This window comes from Acanthopagrus latus, chromosome 4, assembly GCF_904848185.1.
Source record: "Acanthopagrus latus isolate v.2019 chromosome 4, fAcaLat1.1, whole genome shotgun sequence".
Taxonomy (NCBI): domain Eukaryota; kingdom Metazoa; phylum Chordata; class Actinopteri; order Spariformes; family Sparidae; genus Acanthopagrus; species Acanthopagrus latus.
In genome coordinates, this window is record NC_051042.1 from 12,472,586 (window position 1) to 12,499,194 (window position 26,609).

General features: G+C 42.8%; 1 protein-coding gene across 3 annotated transcripts in view; it reads left to right on the top strand.

Moving 5' to 3' along the window:
- kcnq1.1 (potassium voltage-gated channel, KQT-like subfamily, member 1.1) overlaps window positions 1–26,609 on the top strand; it is a 50,724-nt gene that overhangs the window by 13,532 nt on the left and 10,583 nt on the right. The window contains exons 3-12 of one of the 3 annotated variants that reach the window (XM_037094295.1): window positions 5,814–5,940; window positions 6,517–6,595; window positions 7,871–7,967; window positions 13,574–13,714; window positions 16,959–17,069; window positions 18,618–18,713; window positions 18,912–19,028; window positions 20,680–20,818; window positions 25,202–25,228; window positions 25,519–25,575. In XM_037094295.1, the coding sequence (XP_036950190.1) occupies window positions 5,814–5,940; window positions 6,517–6,595; window positions 7,871–7,967; window positions 13,574–13,714; window positions 16,959–17,069; window positions 18,618–18,713; window positions 18,912–19,028; window positions 20,680–20,818; window positions 25,202–25,228; window positions 25,519–25,575 (991 nt within the window). The remainder of the gene's footprint in view (window positions 1–5,813; window positions 5,941–6,516; window positions 6,596–7,870; window positions 7,968–13,573; window positions 13,715–16,958; window positions 17,070–18,617; window positions 18,714–18,911; window positions 19,029–20,679; window positions 20,819–25,201; window positions 25,229–25,518; window positions 25,576–26,609) is intronic. The other 2 variants (XM_037094296.1, XM_037094297.1) reach the window with 2 other exon arrangements.

Below are 26,609 nucleotides of genomic sequence, written 5' to 3' on the forward strand. Positions count from 1 at the left end.
TGCACATGATGTGTTTGGGGGCGCGGGGGGGGGGGTGGGGGGGGACATCAAATGTAAAACAAAGCCGTGTTTGTTGGTGTGAAACCCCCCCGCGGCGTGTCTTAAATGATCCCGATCAGACAGAAACAGAGTGATTGAGACTGAAAAGGATCTGAACTCTCAAGAGCAGGAAGCACCTCTTTATCCTCTCACAGCGCTGTTTACACTGTAGACACAGCCCGCAGCCTTTCCTCCCGCCGCCGTCTCCTGATCTGATCTTTCCTTTGACTTTCACCATCTGCTCAGCACTTCTGTTTCGTCTGCTTTTGTTGGCTGGCATCTGCACATACGGGCCCGATTCTTCCCCCGTATGCGAGGAGGTTAAGGAGGGGTTCCGTTGCCGTTACACGCCGCCGACCTCAATTGACTAAACCAGAGGTGATAACGACGCTCGTGAAACAACGCGGTTAAGAGACATAAAGTATTTATAGTTCATTTGAATGACAGATGTGTCGGGTAACCTTGTTTGTCAAAGCCCTGAACAGGAGCAAACAGATGTTCAATTAATCGTCTTTGTACATATTGTGTGCATGTAAGTGTTGCCGCAGCAATCATGGCGAGTGTTGCTGAAGCGACGAATGTCACAACTCACTTTTTGTTGTTTTAGAAAAGCAATTTCAAGGGCAGGTTGACCTAACCGCTGCCTGACAAGAAACAATTTCGGGAACCCTACGCGGGCATCTATTTCCACAGACAGTTTCAGGGCGCCCTGCTGGCCTAAGAGGATGAAGGCTCCTCCTCTCGAATCAATAGTAAATGGGATAAACTTAACCCCGCGACACCGGCCGCTGAGATCAGGAACTGCTTGGGCGATGCTCGAGTCACTCAGGCTCAGACAAAAGAAACCCCCAAGAAAGGATAAAAAGGACTTGAGGATTTTCTTTAAGGGGAGGACCGGAGCGTGCCACATGTGACAAGTTCACCTTGGCCCGAGGATAATAGGATGAAATGGTCATGGAGCCTCATGAGCTGGAGAATCAGAATCCTGAGTCCTACAGGTCCCGTGCTGGATTCGTAGGGACTCAGGCTCCTGTGTGTGGGAGTCACACCTGTGATTAAAAAAAAAAAAAAAGGAAAGTGTGAATGTGGTTCCTAAACAACACCAAATCATGAGCTTCTAACAAAATGTTTTCCAGCCTTAAGTTCGCCCTCTGGAGATGTTTAATCTTCTTATTCGTCTTTTCTACACAGATAATGAATAATTAAAATTTGCCGTGCTGCTAAACCTACTGAAAGCTCAAACATTCATCTTTTCCAGCCTCCCTCCCAGAGGGACTGTTTTGTACTCGGCGCTTTCTAGTTTAGATTTGCTCTGACCCTGCCGCTCTTTCATTCTCTCCTCCTCCATCACAGAAGCGCCTTCTTTGTCTTGCCTCTTTCTTCCTGCACATTCAAGGTTAACGGAGACCACTCCGTTCTCCAGTCGGAGAAGCAGCAGCGGCTGACAGTGTTTGTAGTGGTGTGTTTGGCCAGATTCTTGGCAGTTTGCCCAAAGGATTCACGTTCTCAAAACAACTTTGTTTGTTTTTGGGATCCAGAGCAGTGGTGAACTATTGACAAAAAAAAAAAAAAAAAAAAAGTACTGCTGCATTTTATCTCATCCTGCAGAGAAGTCCTGGAAACAAAAAAAAAAAAAGAAACACATTACGCTTGAGGTTTCACTGACAAAAGATGATCAGGTCTCTTTTGGATGCAAATTTCTTTTTTTTTTTTTTTTTTTTGTACAGTGAGCGTGAATGCATGTTGGGTGCCGGAGGGACAGGAGAGGTGGAGACTGATGAAATGCGGGTCGGATGATGGGGTGAACCGCGGGTCGAATGTCGATCACTGATTGGTTCAGGTTGGAGCTTGTTGTGGAGAGGAACCTGGGGAGTGAGTCTCAGTGTGTGTGGGGGGGGGGGGATGATTAGACGAGGTGTGCTGGTTTTATTGTGCCCCTTGTGGTTCCTCTAATGAGAGAGAGAAGGTGAGGCCGAGCAGAGACTGCAGGGTGAGGGGTGCGAGAACAGAGAGCTATCAAAGACAAAGGCTTTAGGTACAGGTAGCTGGACGGGGATGAGGATTAGTCTTTGTGCCCAAATCAAACTTAGAACGATTCACAGTGAATCCATCATCTGTAACCGGGTGTTTAAAAACCACCGTGGCAAGATCCCCTCACCCACGTTTCCTACGGTGTCACAAAGTAGAAGCTTTCACAGGTCCTGGTCTAAATTGGCTCCTGGGTAATCAGACGCAATCCAAAATGTGGTCGTCCAGAACAGACCCTAATCTCGTGACCACTTTAATATCTGTGAATCAAATTCCCCAAAAGTAATTTCACATTTCATGGCGGAAATATTTTTTATCAGCTACTGATTTCCTAAAGACAGCCTTTCCTCTTGCAGTGTTTTTTAGAGGCACCACATGATCAGAGTTGATACGCTCAAATCATCTCGATCTACTCGGGTGTTAACCGTCAGCTAACTAAGACCCCACCTGACCGGTTCAGGGAACTTTGGAGGTTTGGACCCGGTCCCACTCTGGTCCTGCGTCGTGTCTCGTTTCCTCGCGGACCAGTGAGGACCTCCATCACATGACGGCCGTAAGCAGGTTGGATTTGCTCTGTTGTCATGCTGTTGGTGTTCAAACGTTCCAAAAAAGTCTCACAGCAGTCAGACAGTCGCAAAATGTCATCTGCGAGAATCGTGTACATTGACGGTGATGTTTTTCGTGCTTTCAGCATGACGCTGGCATCAAGGGCAGGAGGTCAGGCTGGATGGCAAGTGTACAAAGTTGATGACCCTCTCACTAAAATCTAAGGTTCGCACCCACTCTGTGGTCAGGGTTTAGACAATAAAAGCACATGCTAGGAAAACATAGTTTATTCTGTGAAACAGTACCAAAATCTACATGATTCATTTAGTCAAGGTTTGGAAAAGATGTTGATTTCACTTGTACGTGACAGTAAACAGAACTGCACCTGTCGGAGTCATGAACATGGACACTTGCTTTGGGTGATTTGTTTCACTTCACTTGCTTTGACTGTCAGGGGGAAAAAAAAAAGTGTCTGACTCACAAGTTCCATTTATAAAATTGGAAAAAAAAACAACTAATTGATGAACTGCTTTTGTTCCAGGTTGTTTGAGCATTTTTAGGAGCTGCTCAAGGTCGCCCAGAATCATCTGTTGAGCTCAACCTGTAAGCCAACACCTAGAGTTGTCTGAGGGAATCATAATTTGTTAATGACGATCGCGTCGTGCATTCAAAAGCCCCGGAAGGAGCAGGTAAACAGACATCAGGGTCATCTGCTGCTTTAAAAGGCCATGATTAGCTTTCCACCTCGTCCGAAAACAACTGTTCGGATTCTCATCTGTGTCTGTTTTTGAACTATTCCTGTTTGTTAATGTATTCCTTATTTGGATAGAGCATTTGTTTTTTAACCTTGAAGCGAAAATCCTCCCTGAATAAATTAATATACCATTTATTGCTTCCAAGAACACAACTTAACATATTACTAATCCAATTTTTGTTTTACAAGACATGCTGTTTTATATCCACTGACACTTTAATCTTTGGCTCCGATGAAGAAAAAAAAACCACCTCCAATAATTTTCGAGCAGAAAACGTCTCCGGCTTGACGGCTGTGAATGCATCTTCTGCCTGAATCGCAGTTTTTTAAGCTAGTGATCCCGCTTTCAGACGGCTTCATTTCCAGACTCTTGTCAGTTATTAAGAGACATGTGGAGGTAATTGCGTTCACGCCAGTTCATTAATTTCCACATGTTGGTGTAATTGTGTGCGTTAATTGATTTTTGGAATCCATTTGTCCTGGCGGTGCAATGGAGGAAACTCGCATGAAATTAAAACAGAGAAACTCCAATTAAGACGCTTTGATCATCTGGGCTCCATGTTTGGACACATTCTGTCTGCTCTGTGTAAATTATTGCCACGCGAATTCAAAATATGAACGGGAAGAAAAAATGAAGAAGTGATCTAGATGTGGTACGGTAGATCTGAAGCTACAGCCGGGCTTGGCTCAGCTCAGCTCAGCTCAGCTCAGCTCAAAGATTGGGTAAGAGGCGGCATAGCTGTGGTAACAAAATCATCCGAGAAGGACTTTCATAATCATTTTGTGATTTCATGAGCGATTATGTGTGTGATTATTTCCTAGAGTCACTGTGGGGTTGCCAGGCAATCAGCAGAGCATCCGGGAACTGTCCGCCAAGACACTGTCCTGCAAAAAAAAAAAAAAAAACATATAATAATCACATCTTGATTGTACACAGCAACTTATTAAACTGATTAAACTACCAGGTACGACTTGTACATTACAGAGCTGCGATGAGCCAGGATGTGGCCAGTTTTCCCGTTTCCAAGCTGACTAGCCACTGGCCAGACCTTCCTCCCCCAGAAGTTAACACGTAGGTCATCTGTGAAAGCAGCTTGTCGCGACACAGGCAGCGACCTCTCCTGCCCGTAGTGATTATCATGTGGTCAAAGAAGGTAGTGAGGTTACTTGGAGCAGGATGGGGTGGATGGATGGGTCCAACGCATCAGGAGGCCGCTGTTCGAGTCCCAGCAAACGTGAAACCAAAAAAAAAAAGTTTGCTAATTTTGATTCACACATATACCTTTAATCACCTGGTTAACTTAGTCACATGTGTGACTTAAAGCAGCTACAGTGAAAATTTAATTTTCTGTTGATTTTGGTGGCCCCTGTGGAAAAAAAAAAAAAGTGGTATGAATGCTACTCGATCTGGCACGAATGTGCATTTGGTTTTTTTGGTAGGATGTGGCTTCTCAAGTGCAGATACCGATTATGAGAAATTAGGGAGATTGAAAGATGATATTTGGGACTGATATTCATTTACTGTAAAAAGATTCTAGTGATAAAATAAAGTTAATGTTTTAAGCACTTTCTGCATTACACCTCCTCCCCGCTACATTTATTTTACAACTTTGCATACACACATTATTCAGTGCTGAATAAAACAGCTGTTTTGCAGGATGTATAGCGATGGTTCAACGTGGCTGTGTAAGATTGCTCAATGTAGCACCGCGTCATTTCTTGTGCCGTACCTTCTCCACCAGATTACAGAGCAGCTTCAACCTTCAAGCCGAGAGACCCCACAGCTCATCCTCAGCAGTCTGCCTCAAAAAAAATAATTTTCATTTTATGACTTATGCAACCTGGATATGTCGGGAAGTGGCCTGGTTACAGGCAGTAAGAATGATATAACTTTATGGTAAAAAAAAAAAAAAATCTCCTTGCTGATGGTCTTGTCTGCTTATGTAGGTCATAGAGAAGCATCAGAATTAAATCGCGACCGTTTCATAACCTCTTTCAAGGTCTTGAAGTACATTTTGTCGTCTTGGTGTGAGTTTGTGCTGCATCCCTTTTGCATCCCCCCCTGTGGTGCAATCCCTTTTTTGTCCGACAGTTTCAAGCGCATTTTGCAGCCGAGAAGAAAGAGGAATTGATCAGCTGCGTGGTTCAAATTAAACGGTGATAAACGGTGGATCTGTCGAGCAAGAATCAATAATCCTTTATGAATTACTGGAACAGGCTTTGTGAGAAGCTCCACTTCAAAACAAAACAGGCAGCTGAGAGAACGATTGTTCAACCGCTGCATCCATAATTCAACAATATCTGTTGAAGCACACTTTGTTCAAGTCTGAGGTGTTGCTGCACCGCACAACCCGCGACGTGGTGCTGGGCTCTTTTTTTTTTTTTTTTCTCTCCACCTGTCCTTCTCCCTCATTTGTCTGTTCTGTTTCCCTCATTTCTCTGACAGGAGATCGTCCTTGTGGTGTTCTTCGGCGTGGAGTATTTTGTCCGCCTCTGGTCGGCAGGCTGCCGCAGTAAATATGTTGGCATCTGGGGCCGGCTGCGCTTTGCCAGGAAGCCAATATCTATTATCGGTGGGAACACAACCCTCGTATACACACACGCACATGCACACACACACACACACACACACACACACACACACACACACACACACACACACACACACATACACACACACACACACACACACAGCAGGCACAGACGTCTCACTCCCCACCCACACACAATATTTAAACAATATCTGTAATATATCCTGCACTTACATCCCTAAATGAAATATCTCAGACAAATTCAGCATGAAATTAAAACAGGCCCTGCAATATTATTTCTCTACCTTATTTTTTTATTCATGGAATTGGAACCTCCAGGTGTTTTTTTGAAATATGCAGCAATGAATATTAGCGTTAATATTATTTGTAACCCCCCTCACCTCAATTGATTTATTGAGCCATTTTGTAATGAAAACCAACGGTAATTTCTTAATGGAGCACTTTCTGGCCACTTTCTTTTTTTTTTCAATATATGCACTTTTCCGAATGCCTCGTCTGGAGGACGACACCTGCTCATTTATTCTGCACCTCTGTATATTGAACATCTGCTTCTGCTTTACTTACACGTAAAACCCCCCTCATTCTCTATCAATACAGATCTGATTGTAGTTGTTGCCTCAGTAATTGTGCTGTCCGTGGGCTCCAAAGGCCAGGTGTTTGCCACCTCTGCTGTAAGGTAAGAGACACAGGTGGACAAGGGGAAACCACATGGACGAAAGTATGTTGACACGCTCCAATTTCCGACTGTTTTGGAGTTCCTCCATGCCCTTGAGCACACGGTTACAAGCGGGATAAATCTGACCCTCTAAAAGTGGGATAACCATCCAAGACCCTCATATGTCAGTGGCGTTTGTAAAAACAGACTGGACTGGACATTTCCAATATGCCATCAGCTGTGGTGATTCCTCCTGTGTTACTCTGGCAACCCTGGTATTATGGCAGTGCCATTTATTTGGCGAAGATAGAAAAGCACAGACACTCTCAATTTGTTCACAACTTCACACTGTCAGTTACATTATCAATTAAAAAAAAAGAGTGCTGCATCATTACAGAGCCTCTTGCAGTTCTATATAGCTTAACACTACCAACCTGTGCTCCTACCCTGTCAGTCTGCACTGATATATGAAGAGCGGTACAAAGTGCAGCAACTTCGCTGCTTAACCTTAGTTAAATTTCGGGGGGTCATACATCAACGAAACTGCAACTTTTAAATACGTAAAAATGTGAGTGTGTCATGCACAAATCAGCAATAACAATGTAAAATCAGCCAGCAGTTGCTTTAAGCTCTTTATAAAGAATACGCCAAAAACACATGGCACGGTTTGAACTGTGGAATCTAAAAAATGTGCCTGCATTTCAAAGGCAGCGTAGCTCTAACACTTCACCCAGTGTTTTTGTAGGGGTAGGCCTTGAGTGGTAGAGCTGTGCTGGGCTCCGGCCTTTGTGGTGTTTCTGCTCTGGGGCTGTTTCCCATGGTTTGGGTTTAGCCCTCTAGTTCCAATCAAGGAAAACCACAGCATTAGAGCGTGTGATGTCATTTTAATAGTGGCGTTTGCGACTGTGTTGCAACAGTTTGAGGAAGGCTCATTCAGGCCCACAAAGACATGGTTTTCACAGCTTGGTGTGAAAGAGCTTGTCTGACTTGCGCTTCACCCCCATCCAACACCAGTGGTGGAAAAAAAAAAATGAACTAAAAGTGAGGCAGGTCAGGCGCAACATCAGCGGCCAACCTCGCCGGTGCTCCCAGGAGGACCTACCACAGCTAGGCTCCAAAATCTTATGGAAGCCTTTCCTAGAGGACAGGAGTCTCTCACAGCGACACTTTAAACAATTGCATAGAAGTGTAAAGTTTGGGTGTCCACATACTTTATTTTGTGTGTACACATGAATACCTACACGCACTATTTCTGAGCACAGTGTTGGCTTTTAAACACTTTTGTCATTTATCCAGAGGGATTCGCTTCCTGCAGATCCTGCGAATGCTCCACGTGGACCGGCAGGGAGGAACGTGGCGTCTCCTGGGCTCTGTTGTCTTCATCCATCGGCAGGTACGCCATCGGTGCTTTTAAGATTGCATTTCAGGTCCTAAGGCGTCGGGGCTTTTGATTATTAGAGGCAAGCTGGATGCTTTCTGTCACGGGATTCGTGGACGCTACCTCGTCACGTATTATTTTTCACTTCCACGCGGTGCAGAATCTCTAAACGGGAATGCGTATTACAACAAAAAGAATATTCAGCAGAGCCAGATGAGAAGAGCAGGATCTAAGGGACGACTGTCCCTCCAGAGAATCGTTCAGCTGAGACACAGTGGTGGCCGTGATTACCCCCAGTGGCCACTGCTGATGCCTGTGTGAAAACAGGGAGTGATGAAGGTGAGCAGAGCGTCAGGGATGTAACTCATCCCGCACCGCCTGCTGTGCTTCCTTGTATTGGCCTTGGCTGATGACCATATTGCTCCTGGCTGAGGGCGGCCATCAGCAGCCATTGACCGAGTCTGTAAACAGAGCGAGCGGCGGTGCGGGCAGATGCTGGGGCCCTCTCACAAACTGAGTCCTACCGGCAAGCTGCAGGGTGCAACTCAATTCACTTCAGATTGAGGGTACAAAACAACAGGTCCACTAACTAGGAAACATCTGTCACCATGGATACTGTGAAATCATGGCTGCTTATGAAGCTGCTGTGGTGTTGTGCTTCCCCGCAGTGTGCGCTCATGTCCCACAAGCAATCACCATGTGTAATAAAATTGATGGTGCAATCTTTATTAAGTATAAGACGTGTCAAGTTAGTTTTGATAGAACAAAGTCACGGTCACTTTTTTTTATGAGCACATTCTGTGATACTAAGCTGACCATGTAAAGGCGGCGTGCAGGACGAGTGTAGCAAAGGTTAAGGCCGGCGGATTTACAGCTACGTCTGCTGTGACCCTCTTTACTTGTTGTCCTTGTTTGTGTGCGTGATTTGCAGTGAGTTCCTTCCTCCTTGTTTTCTCCGTCTCAGACTTCTTCATCTGAAGCACATTCGTCTGATATCGCTCTGTTTGAATACATGGTTTAGGCAAAGTGCTTAATTGAGTTAAGGAGAATATCTAGTTTTGAGTAAAATACCTTTCATGAGATGAGTCAAAGGACACACACACACACACACACCCCTTGAACGCCACTTATCTCTTTCATTGTGGTACAGGAAAACAAATCTCCCCCCCAAAAAATCTAATTCCAGCGAAAAAGAGTAAATTCCTGCTCACATCTGCACTTATATCAATGCAGATGTTGAAACTGTGCGCAGGGAATTGACTATTTTTTCGCTAGAATTAGATAATCAGTTGGTACAGAAAATGCGAGCAGTCGCTTGAACGACATTAATTACACTGTTGAAGGAACAGCACTGACATGGCGATATCCTTGAGGCAAACCAAGCAGAAATGAGAGAAAAACAAAGTTAATTTATGTAGAATTATTATCACTGTGAGGCCTTCTGGTTTGTTGACCCCCGAGGATGAGAACCAGCCTTTTAGGCTAACGTACACGGCCAAAATGATATTTAACAAAGGTGAAAGATTGAATTAAAATTGATATTTAATCCATTATCCGACACCTGTGTTGGCGATGCATTCAGGGTAGTGGACAATGATGAGTCAGCACTGGTTTTGCAAACTATTTGAAGGCTTTGGTGACAAGTTGTACTCCATACTAGATGAACATTAACATGGCACAAGATGCACATACTGCGACGGAGGAGAAATGGCGCCAGAAAGAGACTGACCTTGGGATACGCAATGTTACACTTAGCGATTGGGCTTTCGAGACATCACAGGCTTTACCTGAGATGTTTGAGGTAAAGGGAGCTTTCTGTGTGGGCTTGCTGCTTGTATATTCTTTTTTTATCACTGTTCCTTTCCGCACAGTTTATTTGTTTTTTTCGGCTATAAAGTAACGACATGCTCTGTTAAGGCCCCACAGAGCCCTGCGCCGTTGTACAACAGGCAGCACAGCAGAGGTCATATTGTCACCGACCAGCTGGACGCTACAGTGCAGCGCCTCCAGAATCTGTTTCCTCTGAGAATTTCTAACTGCGGTTGATATTTTGTTTGGCCATTCTCTCGCGCAAACACACAAAACTGCATGTGCTTCTGTGTAAACAGCTGGAGCTTTTTTTTAAAATTTAAAAAAACTTTTTTTTTTAAAGTCAATCGGGTTTCATGCACACCAATCAGCATCCAGTCTCCGCGCATTTTAAATACGCGCCGGGTAACCTTCTGGTGCTCGTGGCTTGTAAACACAATTTCGCACAGTGGTTCCTCGCTGGCAGCATTTCTCCTGAACGCATTTGCCAGGTCACAGCGGCAGCTCTACACATCTACTAAATCTCTGGCAGCGGCTCAGGGAAGATGTACCTGAGCTGTTTAGTCGCTTCTATTTCCAGAGAATCGTGCTCTTCTGAGTTGGGAGCTCTGGTAGCTGAAGGTGTTCGAGGCTCTCGTGTTTACTGCCAGCTCTTTGATGCTCAGAAAACATTGAGAGAAAAGCGTGCAGTTTTATGAATAATACAGAGACTCGCGCTGAGTAGCAGCGGACCGCATGTGCCGTGTGTGTGTGTGTGTGTAAGGTGATGTAAGGGGAGGTCTGCGATGCTTCGAGGGAGGCACAGAAAGCAGCCATTTCGCGCATCGTTTGCACAATAATCTGCCGCCCGGTGCTACGTGACGCTCTGAAACATCTGGGAGTGACATTTTCGGGCCGAGGCGTGAATAAGGATTTCGCTCATCATGGATTCAGGACGATTTAGCGCTGTGAGTGGTTAAACACGGTTTAAATCACAAAGTAGGTGAGAGCAAAAAAGGACATTCACTTTAAGAGCTCTTTCACAAAGCAGTAGTCCAATTAGAGTCAGAGGGGATAAGAGCCAAGCCCAATTAGGCCTCCCGAGCAAATTACAGGCAGCTCCTTATTGAATCTGCAATAAGATGCTTGGTAGTTATTTCAAATGCAGCAGGAGAAGTCAGCTCTCTGAGATTGGGAGTAATTTATACTGATTTATTCAGTCTACAGCACCTCACGACCCAATTGCCAGAAACAATGTTGGCAGCATACGTTTCTGCAAAATACTGATATGTTGGAATTTGACATTTGTTTATGTTGAATTTTTAGGTTCCTTTGGGTTAAATTTTTTATTTTTTTTAATTTTATGTTTTGACAATGCTGTGCGTTTGGTCTGGTTAGGGTTTAGTCTCAAAGACCACTTGGTTAGGGTTAGGAAAAGATCGCGTTTTGCGCGTTAGTGTCACGCTTACAAATTTGGAAACACAGTCTTGAACTGCGGTCACTGGCTTGGCAGCTCTCTTGTCTGTGACTCCACCACCATCCCCTCTACCTCATGATAAGCCTGTCAGGTCAGAGATATGTAATGCGAATGTGACATAACGTGTTTTGTGTCAACATGGTACGTAGCCTATGACGTGTGCAAATCTAAATGCGTCAGCGGTTTGCAGAAACATTAACTGTCGTCTTCTTTTTTTTCCCTGGAAACTGCGCTGAACCACAAGTGATAAGTGATTTTTACTAACCATACTTATACTCACTTTCATCTCAGCTGTACTTGATTTCTTTATAGCTGCATAAAGCATAATGGTACATGTGCTTTATGTTGTACTTTCACGTCAGTCATTTGGCGAAAGAGCTGTGTCAACAATACATGCTAAAGTTGTGTTCATTTTATCCTGGAATCAGAAGTCAGTGCTAGCTTTAGTCACATTTTTAGTTGACTAAATCCTGTCAAACGCGAAGAGAAAGGGGAGCACTTTTGTCTGTTCATGGTGGATGATCAGCAAACAGCAGCTGGGGAACAGCGGAGATGTATGTTTTCCACCGAGGCTGAAATAACTTCTGCCTCCGGACTCAAACCTTCACTCATACCAACAGTGATGACGTCCTGTACAGAGGTGACTGGGCCTTCTTGGCTTTCTTAAAGATGCTTCTTCTCTCATCTTCTCTCTGGGGTGAAACGTCTTCAACAATCTCAAGCAAGTCCAGTTGCCTCAGTAGAACATTTAGATAAACCACTACCTGGATGACTAAGAATCTTCACCAATGTGTCTCCAGAAGCACATTTTACCATGATGACACACACACACACACACACACAGTCTCACAAGGTGGAAACATTACCAACCGATGCTGTCGCAGCTTAAAAGAAACTGTTACTGAAAATTAGTCACAGAATGACAGCTTATATGATAAGGAATGCGGCTTACAGAAGGGCTGTCTCGTCTGATGTTTATTTAAGCAGTACACCTCCACATGAAACAATTTCTGATTTGCGCGTTTATTCTGAACAAAGACAGCTCAACAACGAGTTGTTTCGAGCAAGAGAGCGGTCGTCCCATTTGGCTGGCCAGGCTGCTGACTTTCACGTTCAGCTAAACCCTAAAATGCCAGCAAAGTCCAGCTGTTTTGATGATGCTTCTCGTACACAGTGTTTACACCCCTGCCTTTTGTGACTTACTCAGCTTTAGTTGCAGGTCTGTGAGAAAATTGGATTTTTGAGTCTCGTTCCAGACTCGTCAAATAATGACTCTTTGGGATTGCGAGATGGGTCGGGCCGCCATCCCAGAGCTTTTTGACAAGTTTGTGGAATGAGACAACTGATGTGACAGAATGTTTCAGAACATCTTTACTTTGATTTCTTTGTGTCGTGCTGTTTCTGTGTCTCACTTTTTTTTTTTTTTTTTTTTTTTTTTTAGCTGCTTGGCATCTCTCCTGGCAAATAACGTTACTACACACTCACTTTTTTCCATTTGCTGCAGTCGCACAGATTTTGTGCTGGCTCCAAGTGTCGACCCCTTTGTTTTCAGTCCAATCCCCGCCGTTGCCATCATGTGTCGTACCCATCACTGTCTCGCATTGGCCGAGCTCCTGCAGCCATCAGCTCCGGGGCTTTTAAGCTCAGTTAGCTGTGCGCCGCTGGTGGGCAAATTCACAGACAAACGCGCAGCCATCCGGTGACAAGCGAGAGAGTTGGATTACACGATTGTTTGCTATTTAAAAAAAAAAAAAACGTGTTATTTCATCCCCTCTTTTTTGTCAGTAATATTGTATGGAGGTTTAGTCACTGATGTAGCGCAATGAAGTAAGCTGGGTTTCTCTGGCATCTTGTCTTCGTCACGGAAACACAAAAATTGCACTGATCAGTCATAGCGACAGTTAGTTCCTACATATGAGTGAGTCCTTAACAAAGATAACAAGTTGTTTTTGAACTGAAATAGTGGAATGTGTTGAGAAACTTTGATTTGTTCAAAAAAAAAAGGAGAATATAGAGGTAGTGGCATCCCTTCAGTCCATCTTTAGTTCATGAGTAACACCGGCCAGAAGAGACAGCAGAATAGTCAGAATTATTATTTTTTTTTTTTCAATAAATTCACAGCACATTAATTCACACCCCTGTGTCATATTATTCACAAACACAGTCACAGCAGACTCCAGGTGGTCAAATGGAACATGGATATTTAAGCAAACACGAGGGATGGAGTAAAAACGTATATATATAGACTATATTAACAGGGACAGATATGCGGTGTTGTTATGAAATTGTCTCTTTGTTGTGTATCGAGTTTGAAATATGTCACGTTTGTGTGCGTATTTGTGCGTATTTATTTCAGGAGCTGATCACTACCTTGTACATTGGCTTTCTGAGCCTGATCTTCTCCTCGTACTTTGTCTACCTGGCAGAGAAAGATGCAGTGGACAGCAGCGGCTCCACCGAGTTTGGAAACTACGCCGATGCCCTGTGGTGGGGAGTGGTAAGAATCTGTGTGGATGCTTGCCTGTCAGTGTGCTTGCAGTTTATGCTCGCGGCGGTTGTGTCAGAAATGTTGTTTTGTTCTACTGCTCCCGACCAGGACCTCAATATTTACAATACGTAATAAGACCTGGTCCAGTATGTACACGTCTGATATGCTGTATGATGAAGTTTGAGTGACTGATTTGCAGAATTCATTTATTTAGGGAATAGTTTGACACTTTGGGAAACACACGTGAGATGAGAAGATTGATTCCACTCTCAAGTCTGTACAATAAATAACTAACTCCACCAGTTTTACACATTGAACTCTGTCTTGGGGGAGTACAACTGCATATGTGAAAAAAACAGTATAAGGCCTTTTGTGGCTCCAGAGGAAGCTGCATGTAATCTGATAAAAAGCCTCCAGTGACATCGGCTAGTTGCTAAGTTGCATTGTGGGTGATGTAGACACCAGGTTTTGAAAAGGAAGAAGAAAATGTTGAGTAAAAAAAAGGCGATATCTCCAAACAGTGTTGAGGGAGTGCAATGCAGACTGTTTTTCAAAACATGGTGCCTTCATTACCCACGATGCAATATAACCACAAAGTGATGTCGCTGTACCCAGTTTATCAGATTATATTCATCTTCCTCTGAAAAGGCATTATGCTACTTTAATGTGTACATAATGTTGGTGGAATAACCCTGCTTACAGTATTTATGCTAAGCTAAGCTACCCGCCTGCTGGCTGCAGCTTCACAATAAAGGTGCAGTTTTCTAGAATTTTAGACATTCAAAAATTAACCCAAATGATCAACAGAACATGAAAAAAAAATAAGAGTTTTGACTTTAAAAAAAAGGCTATGTATTGTGTTGCAGAGATATCTGTTGAGGTAAGCATGCTAATCTGCTAGACTCTCTCCACTTTGTACCTCAAGAGGTGATAAACAAAACGATCACTCCTCCACAGCTCAGAGCTCCCAGTCTGGCTGGACTCAGCCAATATGAATGCCAGCTCCACAGTTAACTGGGGTAATCACTGTTAGAGGTTACTCTGGTGATAGATTATGCTTTACTTGTTGTTATAAATTTAGTATAATTTCAAAAATAGCAAACAACTAATTTATCTCTCAGCTAAAAGGAAAACACTATTCCAAACTGCTACTTTAAATACTGCATAAAGTCAACTGTAATTAAAATGTATTTTACTCTTGTTAATTATCTGTTCAATTTCTGCAATTAATTTGAGTTATTTTCAAGAGTGTTATTCTTTATTCTGATCAGATTACACAGAACTAAGTTAAACTACGTCACTGTAACATGAACATGACATTAATTGTTTCATGTTTCAAATAAAACTGTAGTTTTCCACTTTTCTAAATATTTGTTTTTTTGTGACTTACTCAACCAGCCAACAGTAAGATTCTGCAGTAAACACTGACTTGTTTTATACAGTGTTTGGCAAGTGAAAGGTCAAATATAGACTCTGTTTCATCTGTACTACTGTTGATACAGTAGGAGTTGTGTTGAAACCCCTGGGCACATCCAGTGGGCCGCTAATATGAGCTGCAAAACAAGTAGTGGAGAGGATACAAGATGAAATTTTATTTTCAGACAATAAGTCACCACCCACTCTGCTTCTTAGAGACTTCAGGGACTTGGATATTAAGAAAGACACACACACACACACACACACACACACACACACACAGAGAGAGTCAAACAACTCTTAAAGGTATACTTACAGTAAAGTAAAGAGTTATATCAGGTTTGGGTCCACTTTCACATACTCCTCTGTCTCTGCTGGGTATATCTCTGAAGGTGTGAGAGTCAAAGAGGTGAAAAGGTCAAAGGTCATGTGCTACAGTAAAAACTGACAGTCAGCTGATCACATTCAGCCAGAATTGTTTATAAGTCCACTGGGACAAGTCCGAATCACAAATCATTCCAGTCGCGTACATGTCCAGAATTCTGAACAGTTAATCGGCAGCATTAAGCGATTCCCTTATGAGCCTGTGTTAGCAGTGATCGAACTAATTCAGAAAAAAAGCCTTTCAATGCTTCTTGTCAGCTGTTCTACCAACCTCTGTATCTGAACTGCACATAACCTTCTTGCCAAGTAGATCTGATGTGAACCAAGACAGTGATGTAGCCGACTAGATGGCTATGCTGATGAGATCAGTTACTCTTTCAATTGCTCTTTCTTTGGTTGTGTAAGCGATGCTATTATAGCTTGCGCAGTCTTTACTGCAATATTGATTGACAAATGGAGAAATTCTTAGGCTATTTCAAGTGCTGTCTTTACTCTACAGGGCATTTCAAAACCGACAAAAGATATCTCAATTTCGACCATGGACCATTATTGCCATTTAAAAAAGATTTTTTGACCAGCTCGCTCGCTTTTAAGGATAAAAACTGGTCAGTCAGACATCCCGTCACTTTGGACTAGACTAGAAATAACTGTTGGATTGAAAGCCATGTGATTTTTTTTTGTACAAACATTGATGGTCGCCTTAGGGTTAAGCCTGCTGACTTTTGTGGTTAGCGGTTACGGCCAATGACATGACGTGACATGACAAGACAACGATTTTAGCAAGTCTCCATTTTTGTGTCATCAAGGCGGGGGAAGGTTTAAGAGGTTTTTACGGAATCACTCTGTGGAAGGTGTAACGATGAAGGCAGGGTGAGGCTCCGAAGTGCAGAGGGGAAGACTCACAGCGGTGCAGGTGGAGGGCACAGAATCTCAGAGGTTGGAGCGCGCTGGAGGCAGAAGTGCGTGGGTCGCGGTGTGGCAAGAGCTGATTCCAGAGAAGGTCAACGTTCTTTCCCCCCCCAAAAAAAAAAGAGCCCACTAGAGCAGGCTCAAGCAACAGGAGTGCTAATAGAGGACCATGCACCACGGCTCAGGAAATTATATGTCAGAGAGCGAGGCGAGGAGCAGGGTTCTTAAGATGGAGCAGGTGGAGCCAAACGTGCAGCAGGTGTGTGAGAGAGTCAGCAGCTCCATGTCAATCGGGGAAGTTCAGCCAGCTTCTCTGCGGCATCTCTGCCAACACAGGAGCGCAGAGAAACCACAAAAAAAAAGGCCACCACAAAATCAAAATCATGATCCAAAGTTTACAGATCAACAGCTGATTACAAAAAACCCCCCCCTTTTTTTTTTTTTTTTTTTAATGTTTTTGCTGTTTAGAGGATTTATTTGTTTTTTTTTGATCGACGCCTCTTGTATTGATTACTCAGTTGTTTTTTTTTTTTTTTTTCCAAAGGTGACAGTGACCACTATCGGATATGGAGACAAAGTGCCACAGACTTGGATCGGAAAGACCATCGCATCCTGTTTCTCGGTCTTTGCCATCTCCTTCTTTGCTCTGCCCGCAGTAAGTAGAAAGAGAAACTGCTGAGCCGCGGCATCTTTCAGGCTCACTGTCAATCCTTCTCTAAGGTTTCTTGCCACATGCAAATGTTATTGAGTGAAAAACAATCCCTGATGGAAAAAAAAAAAAAAAACTGTATTATTTCCGTGAACGGCATGCATTAATTAAACATGAGGCTCACTTAAAGCTTTAGTGAAGGCAATCGAAACCAATATAACAGACTGAATAAGCAAAACATGACTTCACTTTATAGAGCCATAACAATAAATTACGTTATACTTCATAAACTGTGTAGCAGTGCACTTGGACTCCGCTGCTAACAGCTAATCCAATGCCTTTGCATCACTTTGAAATTATTCTTGACAGCCTCAGACTATTCCCAGTTCTGGGGGAGGTTTCTTATGTGGAATAGCCCGGGCCTTTCTATTCCCTCACTGTGTATATACTACTTGTCTGCTGGCTGTTGATGAATGCTGTCGTTGACACTGATTTGGGTTCTGCGCGTCGATTCCGTCGGCTCTGACAGCTTGATAGAGGTGTCAGTCGCCATTACGGACCTTTTGTGTGCAGAGCCCGCAGCGGAGCATATCCAGATATCCTCTCCTTTTATTCCGATATTATTTTTGTAAACTGCCAAATTGGAGATTACGCCTCATGTCACGTCTCCTCTAGCTTTGCTCTGCTTCACACAATCAGTCTTAGCACCGAAAATGTTCAGATGTTGTGCTATGGTTTGCTACGAGTTTTGGGCTTCAGCTGCATTAATTCTAAAGGGGATGTATTTCGCTCATTGAGTGTAACGTTTTATTAAATAAACTCTTATATTTGTTGTGCTTTTTCTAAATTTGCTCAGAGCCAGTAACATCGAAGCTGATGCGTTTATATCTCTGCTGCAATTTCACACTTGTTACTGTGAGAATAATGCCAACGTATTCATACAGACACAGTAGCTGCAGAGATCTCCTTCATTTGTTTTTGAGCAGAGCAGAGGGCAGGTTTAGTTTCACATTATGCCTTTTGAGCACTGCTGGGACCTTGATAAGCTATACAGCGGCTTTACCTTGTACTATAAGTCTTTACCAGATTAATGATGCAGACAGAATGCAGCAGCTCGAAGGATTACGTTAGATTTGATCCTTTGTGTTACTGACTGCTAAAGAAAGTTTCAAGAGCCCCAAGCTCTTAAAACACACATTTTGTGCGCAAAGGAATTAAGTGAAGTTTATTTTATTTTTTTTACTGTCAATTATTGCGATATTCATCGGTTCAGTGATGTTAAATTAGTGGAGCTCAAACTGTGCTCACTTCTTAGTGGTGTGAAATCAAGAAAACTAAGGAATCCCTCTTATTAAAATGAAAGGCCGAACATTTTAATGCGTCTCTTTCACTTAATGAACAAAGTGAGTAATAGATAATAATAGCTTTAGAAAGCACATTATTCCTTAATGGTGGCTTTATTTCTGTCTTTTGGATCACGCAGATGCCTGTGCCGTACGTGCATTGTTAAAACTGAATTAACGAGCAGTAACCGTGCTGTGCTGTTGTTCACAGGGAATCTTAGGCTCAGGCTTTGCCTTGAAGGTGCAGCAGAAGCAAAGACAGAAGCACTTCAATAGACAGATCCCCGCAGCTGCCTGTCTCATTCAGGTACTTTATATTCGACCAACAACTACTGAAACGGCAAAACAATACAGCCGGGGGACTGAACTGTCTGAAAGCCTCTGTTTTGTTATTGAGACCATCGTTTCCTGGAGCCCCTCACTTTCTCCCTTGCATGGCACACATGTTGGCATGAAATGAGTTCCGTTCAGCCAATATATTTCGCTGTTTCCATGCCCCCTGCAGACAGCATGGAGAAGTTTTGCGGTGGAGAACTTGGATTCGGCCACATTCAAGACGTTTTTGAGAAAGCGATCCAACATCCCCGCCTCGTCTCTGTCCACCCCCAAGCCCAAGAAATCGGTTTGTAATCGTTTTATGTATTTCACTGTAACTGCTTCCTGTATTCGCTTTCCAGCTTATTACGTGCACAAAGGCAAAACCAATGCAGTCTGAAGCAACAGCCCTGCAATACCATAAGCCCTTATGAAGATTATATTCTTTTCTTTTCTTTTTTTTTCTTTTTTTTTATTCAACTTGATCAACATTTTGGAAGCAGCGGTTTGTGGTGGATTGAAAAGGACTGCAAGTCTGTCCCCAACTGTCCTGTGTGAGGCAGACTCAAAGGACAAGAATCTAAATTGCATTAGTTAGTGTAAAGATTACTGTGTCACAACGTATTTTTGTGGCGTCTGAAAAAGAAACAGGTTAAAAAGACCTGAAATTTTCAATATAAGAATATAGAATTCTTGTGATAGGTGCAGGAAAAAAAAGCAGCGGCAGTGCCAGCAGCAATTTAATATTAATATAATATGATTGCGACTTAGGCATCTGACCAATGCCCACAGCAGTGAATGTGTTTTAAAATGTTTCAAACATGTTCCCCGAAGACTTTGCAGGGCCTCACACTAAAGGTCTGAAGTTTCATACATATATCATCAAATCATAATGTTCATACATTCATCTGACAACAGAAAGAGGAAAATAAATCTATGGTGTTTCCTTCTTTGTGCTCTTGGCTGTATTAGTGTTAACTGACTGCGGACATTCAACTTCGCAACTTCTCTGCAAAGCCCAAATATTTGACCATATTTACGAGAGGCTGATAAGTTAACAATGTCTTTCCACAATGTCACTGTTGGAAACTTAAGGCGTGTCCATACCAAGAGCGACTTGTTAACGCTAACAGAAACTCTTATTGTAACAATATTGTATTAAAAAGTCTCTCCAACTCAACTATAACGACAGCGTTGAAACGACAGCGTTGAGCGTCATTGTGTGGATTTAATCAAAGATAGAAACGATGACAGTCAACCAGAATTGATCAGAATTTACAGGGAGTCGCCTTCACAACTTATAAAATGCTTATACTGTGTAACATAATATTAGGCTGCAAAGTACTCACACCAAAACATAATTCTACCTGAGACATACAGCCAAATGGTCCTTGGTGCTGATGTGGCCTCTGAAATCCATTTAGTCCTTCTCTTCACCAGAATAATTGACGTTGGCTCCTACAAATATATGAAGAAGATTTGTCTTCAAAGAGCAACAACTCTTTACAAAAAATGCTGCATACTCCTCACTTCTCCTGCCTTTGAAAGAATTGTGAGCCCATATCCTCCTAGTTTTATTTCTGCTTCTCCATGCAAAGTACAGCAGTAGTAGGTCATCATTATCCATTTTCCTGAGCCGTCAGCATAGCTGAGCATGCAGCACAAGCTTGCCGATACCGGTAACAGAGCATAATCCTGCATCACACTGCAACGACTCCAAATCTTACGACGTTTTATTACACATTAGACACAATTACCTAGAAAGTAGCATTTCAGTGAGATGAGTGGGACTTTTTAAAGACAATTTTCACTTTTTTTTTTAAAAAAACTTATTTCTGAAGAGGTATTTTTCCAGTGCAGTGTGATGATCACAGACACATTCTGCTGTTTTTCACACTGGTGTCAAATAAAACCCTCCACCAGGGCACTTTGTTGAGGTGTTCGCCTTTCTTGGGCAGGTGAAGATAAGGAGGAAGTTGAAGAGCAACGACAAGGACAACGGTCCAACGTCTCCCACAATTCCCAGCATCACCTACGACTCTGTATTCGACAGTGGGAGGGAGCTGAGCTCAGATGTTTACAGCACTGTGGGCACAGGTAATGTACAGCACGCTTATCTCTGACGCACCGGGCTGTGTTCTAGTTCACATCAATCAGTGTGAAAAACTGTACAACGGGAAACTTCCCAGTTATGTTGCTGAACAGATGTTGCACTAAACAGGACTCACACATTTTGCCAAAATCCAAACAGTCTATTTTATGTTTGGTGGATGTCAAACCGGTTAATTAGTTTACCAAGTAACGTACCTGGTTTCATTAAAATCCGAGTAAACACTAAGGATGGAGCTCAGACATGAGTCAGGTCAGAACAGTGCACTGCTGAACTTACAGAACATCCCACCACATGCATCTCTGCAGGATCAATAGCGGGGTGAGGGTGACACAGCGTAAAGAAGCAATTCAAATCAAATAATACTGGATGTACTTTCAGCGTCTCTGAATGCAGCCTACATATGTCTGTATCAGTGTAAGTTGAATTTTGTTGCCGTTTTTATAAAAACTTGAATCGCTGACTTCAAGGGAAATTGTAAAAATCTCTGCTGACTGTCGTTTTGAAAATACCTTCACCTTCATCGCTGTAAAGTGTTCACAGGGACGCGGACTCAAAAGCAGGACTCAGAGGCAGAGCAGTTGAAAGCAATCAATCGTTCACTCGGTTAGAAGTTCAAGGCAGAGTTCGGCAGCGGGTAATCAGTCATCTATAAGAAGCAGGTGAGGGGGGCAGGCAGGCGGAACAGGCAGGGAAGGAAAATAAAGGAAGGCTGGAGAGCTCGGACTGGGTGGCGCCGTACATTAGACAATCAGACAAATGAGTGGGGCAAGAGGGCTGTTATATATGCAGGGGTGACGATGAGGAAATGTGAGGGAGGGGAGCACATGACCGGGAACGGCGGGAACAAGCTGAGGTGAGCAACATGGCAGGTGGGGAACGGCAGGAGAGTTCAGTGACTGAAACAACAGGATAACTGTCCTTGTGTAGGGTGATGAAAGTCACCAGAACACGTTTTCTGGCCTTAATAATCAAGACAACGTCTAGCTTTTATCCTTTATGCTCACAGAGCCACAATCTCAGATCGTCAGCTGTTCCGACTTAAAATATCTCAAATGGATTGCCATGAAATTTTGCATAGATATCTATGATTTAACGCTGCCAGCAAGCCACAGGTTAGTGCTTGCCCAGTATAATGTTTCAAAATCTAATGGATAGATGAGCACCAAATTTTCCTCTGCCATTCATTATCCCCAGATGATGAACCCTCGTGATTCTGCTTTGGATCAAAGCGACACGTTCAGTATCAATACATTTTGAATAAACAGTGGACACCACTCCCAGCTCACAATGGCTCGCACATCATGTCGTGGGGAAGCAGACGTAAACAAAATGGAAATTAGCGTGGTGCAACAGCTTGCTGTAGTATTGTGTTCCAGTGGGAAAAAAAACTAAACAAAAGCAAAGTGTTGAGTGTGGATGAGGGGAGACACAGTCAAGTTAGGTTTTCTGTTCTTCAGTGAGCACTGGAGGTGAGATTTTAAATTTCAACAGTAGTGTACTAGCTAAAATTAGCTCAATGGCGAGAACGTTTGCTGTTGCTTGGCAGCGCTGTCAGCAGCCTGGAGAATCCTCTCTCACTGGTTTGCATGATCCAGCTAAAAAACTACCAAAGTATGATGGTCATCCAATTTAATATATCAAACATGTTTGATATTACCGGGTCAGCCCTGATGAGTCTGTGAGCAATTCAGAATCTTTCTCCGTTCCTGCCTGCTGTGAGTCGCCTGCACCTTTAATGCGCCGAATCGAGGACCGTAAGTATCACCTAGACAGGCAGGCAGACAGATGAGTTGTATTCATCAAACCATGTCACCTTACAAAACACAAGTACAAAACACCCACTAATTCAGCCTCATCTATGAAACTGCCTCATTTCATTTTTTCAGCCATTTCATCTTATTATGCTTATTGATTTTATCCTTGATCGTCTCCCTTAATGCGTCCTCCTCATTTGGTATATTACCTTCATTTGTAAACACTACCTTATAAACAGAATTATGTGAATAAAATGAATCATCACCATCATTGTTACTATCGGTGGTGCATTGAGGTTCATCATTACTGGATGAATGTGGATGAACAGTACGAGATACTGGAGAGGACAGCCTGTCCTCCACGGGAGATAAATTTGGGCCTTTTTACCATGTCTACAAAATGTAAACATCTTCTTGGATCAAACACTTTGTTGTGCTTAGTTACATAACCTTTTTTTTTTTTTTTTTTTTTCCTTTTACACCAGCTGGTAACCTGAAAAGCTGCCTAGATGCGTGACTGCAGCGCTGCCACCAACATATAACTGTGCAAATGGTTCTGCTCTGCACTCAGTTCTCGGTGCAGCAGCAGAATCTGATTTGCACAGTTGTAAGGATGTATATATAAATGTCTGTTTGCCTCGTGTTCAATGAAAATCAGAGCCTTTGATTTGAGGATAAATGGATTCTACAGGTTGTGCTGCACATCTCACATCTACAGCATGCTGCTTTTAACGATGAATCATTTAACTAAATTCCCAGATTGCCATCTGGTGTGCGATATATTGACTAGATGCACACACACACACACAGATGCACACACACACACACTGATTGTGGCTCTAGAGCTGTCTATTAACATACCGTAATTGTCCTCTGTGGACCTTCAGAAGACATAACCTGTGATACGTACACTTATCTAAAACTAATGCAGTCTGACACAGCAGTTTGAGTTTTTATTGTTTGTTTGTTTGTGTACAGGGACAGTTAACAGTTGTACCAGAGTGAGCTATAAGATCATTTACATCTGTAATTCCTAAGCAGGAGAAAGAGTGTGAGGAAAATTAATGTAAAAAAAAAAGTTACAGGCAACAATACAATTTTTACCACATTATAACACTAAAACAATAGCAACCGGGTTTCACGGAATTGAGTTAATGTGTGATGGTTATATGATTCAATAATTTCCATCTTGAATTTAAAACCAGTGGCGCTGCCTTCTCTCAATCAACCAGCCAACCAGGTTTTTATTTGTTTTTATTATCTCATGAAACTTTCCACTTGGAGTCTAGACCATACTCTTAAATGAAAGTATTTACAGAGACCCAACCATTCCCCCACAGGCAAGCACTTGGTGCCAGTGGTGATTAAAAGAAAAAAAAAAAAAAAAAGCCTTTTTCACCCTTAGAAACTCTGAGCGGAATTGGACTCAACAGTGCCTCGACCACTGGACTTTATTACAGGGAAAATACGTATGGTAGTGAATGGCAAGAACAAAAATCTTTTAGATCCTGTTTGAATCATACCATGAAATGCACACAAGCAAAAACTAATGAAAAATAAGATTGTGATGGGACATAATCAGAATGACTACACACTCAACATCCTCATCAGTGACATTGTCTCGCTTAACGCTCATCTAAGACCTTTGACTGAAACCTAGTAGGGCTGGTTCCAAAAGTGACTAACTCTCCTTTCACTTTTCAACATGGCCAGATTTATTGTGATTTTCACCTTTTTGAATATGTTTCCGATGACGCCCAATGGCGGTGCTGGTGACGTGGTCGAGACAGTGTAGTTCACTGAGCAATTTTACACACAGCTAAATAGTATTTCACTATCTTTCTCCAACAAATTGCTTGCAAAAGTGTCTTTTAAATCAGAGGTGTCATTCATAGCACAATTCAAATGGGATTAAAACTAAGTGTATTAGTCCCTTGCCATTGACTATTGTATCATTTTTCCCAAAATGAGGTCCCATGGGGCACACGGAAAAGGGGCGGGGCCTCGCTCATCTATTATCTGATGGCAGGGATAAGAAATTTCATGGGGAGGGAGAACGATCATTGATTACTTTGTAATATAAACAATCATCAGCAAGACACACAGAGCTGTCAGGGGGCAGGAGGTAATATCAGTGATGGTAGCTTGATGGATCGGTCCAGTGCTTTGACTGTTTGTGCAGACGCTGTGTGTGTGTGTGTGTGTGTGTGTGTGCGTGTGTGTGTGTGTGTGTGTGTGTGTGTGTGTGTGTGTGTGTGTGTGTGTGCGCGTGTGCATGTGTTGTTGGAGGTGTGTAAGGAAACCACTGAGCGCACACACAGTTTAAATCCCACAGTCCCTCGGATTAAATTTTACAGTTAGACACCTGCCTCACATGTTTCTTAGCAGACAGCTGTGAGTCAGTGTATTCAAATATGAAACAGTCTGAGTCTCCTCATTCTTTGCAATCATATCTGTTTCCTTTCATCAGAAAAAAACAAACAACTGTGTATGTGTGGCTTCTACCTTTGCATCTTTATTTTTGAATCTTCTTCTTTCGTCCAATTTAAGTGCCTGTTACCTTGCTTGTGTCTTTCTCCCTCTCTCGATGTTTCGTCCGTTCACCTGGTTCAGCAGGATCTCACGCTTTGGGAGGATGCGGTGAGCTGCTGTTAGTGTCCACATCCTGCACACATCCTCAGTACTCTCACTGTCCTCCAATATTGTCCGCTTTAACAACCTCCTTTTTTTACCTTCTAAGTACCTAAGAGCATGTTTCTCCTCAGTGTATGATCCTGCTGTGTTGTGTTCAATTGACTCTTTAAGCAATGACTGCAAAACTGCATTCTCAACACCACAGTCTTTGACTAACATCGTCATTGCTGTCCTTTTTTTGCCCCCGTGCTAAACAGTGGTGATGTTTTTGTGTTTCTTCATGTGTTGTGCCTCAGATCTCCAGCAGTCCTGGACGTCTTTGTCTTCCCTTCAGTTCAGCTCACCGCCTCCAGGTAACAGAATGTTGTTGACGGGAGTGTCTTAGTATTTTTTCGCTTTGTGTCTTTGGAAGAGAAAACTGATCCGATTCCAAAAGAGTCGGGACGGCTGGGGAAAACAGAATGCGATCATCTGCTAATCCTCTTTTGACACACATGCAACTTTGTCGCTTTATGCTCTTTAACTCGATTTATTATTGCAAAGATATGCTTTACTCAGAATTTTACGCACATCAAACACATTCCAAACAAGTTGTGACCAGTTGTTTCAAAAATACCTGTTTGGAACATTAAGCAGGTTAAACAGGTTAATTGGTTAACAGGTGATGGTATCACGATTGGGTCCTCAAAAGAGTCATTCACAAGCGAGGGCGAGGCGAGGTTCAGCACATTGTGAAACACATAAGTATATAAAGGACATTACCAAATCAGGAACACTTTGTCAAACAGTTGTCAGTAAACATAGTTCATTTGCACATGAAAAGAAATGATTGCATTCTGTTTTTTATTTACGCTGCACACAGCGTCCCAACTGTTTTGGCACCGGGTTGTAGTTTTATTCACTTCCACTAAAGGGTTTATGTCTCAGTTCTCATGTACCATGTGAGGTCGAATAGAGGTTTTTACCAGAATTTAGAGCTGTTTCTTTAAAAACAAATTTCGTAAATCTGGTGGAGCATCAAACAAGTCAAGTGGTTGAAGCAGTTCTCTGCACCCTCTTATCAGGCAGCTTTTCATGGCTTGTCGTGTCACATCTGTCCTGGTTGACAGCACCAATTAAATCCATTCCATCGTGGGGATGAATCCATCAATAAAGCAGATGCATTTCACATCATGTTTTTTATTTTTCGCATGTCAGAAACCAAGGGGTTAGACGAGTTGCTTAACACTTCTCTGCAAATTCAAATAATTAGCCACAACAACGCCGCAATCTTTCCTGCAGAGCTTTTGCTGCTGGCGATGCCAACAACATTATGGATTTCCGGTTATGCTTCAGAAATTGGAGTCCTCCTGGTTCTCTAGCTCCTGTATTTAAATACCTCTGTTTG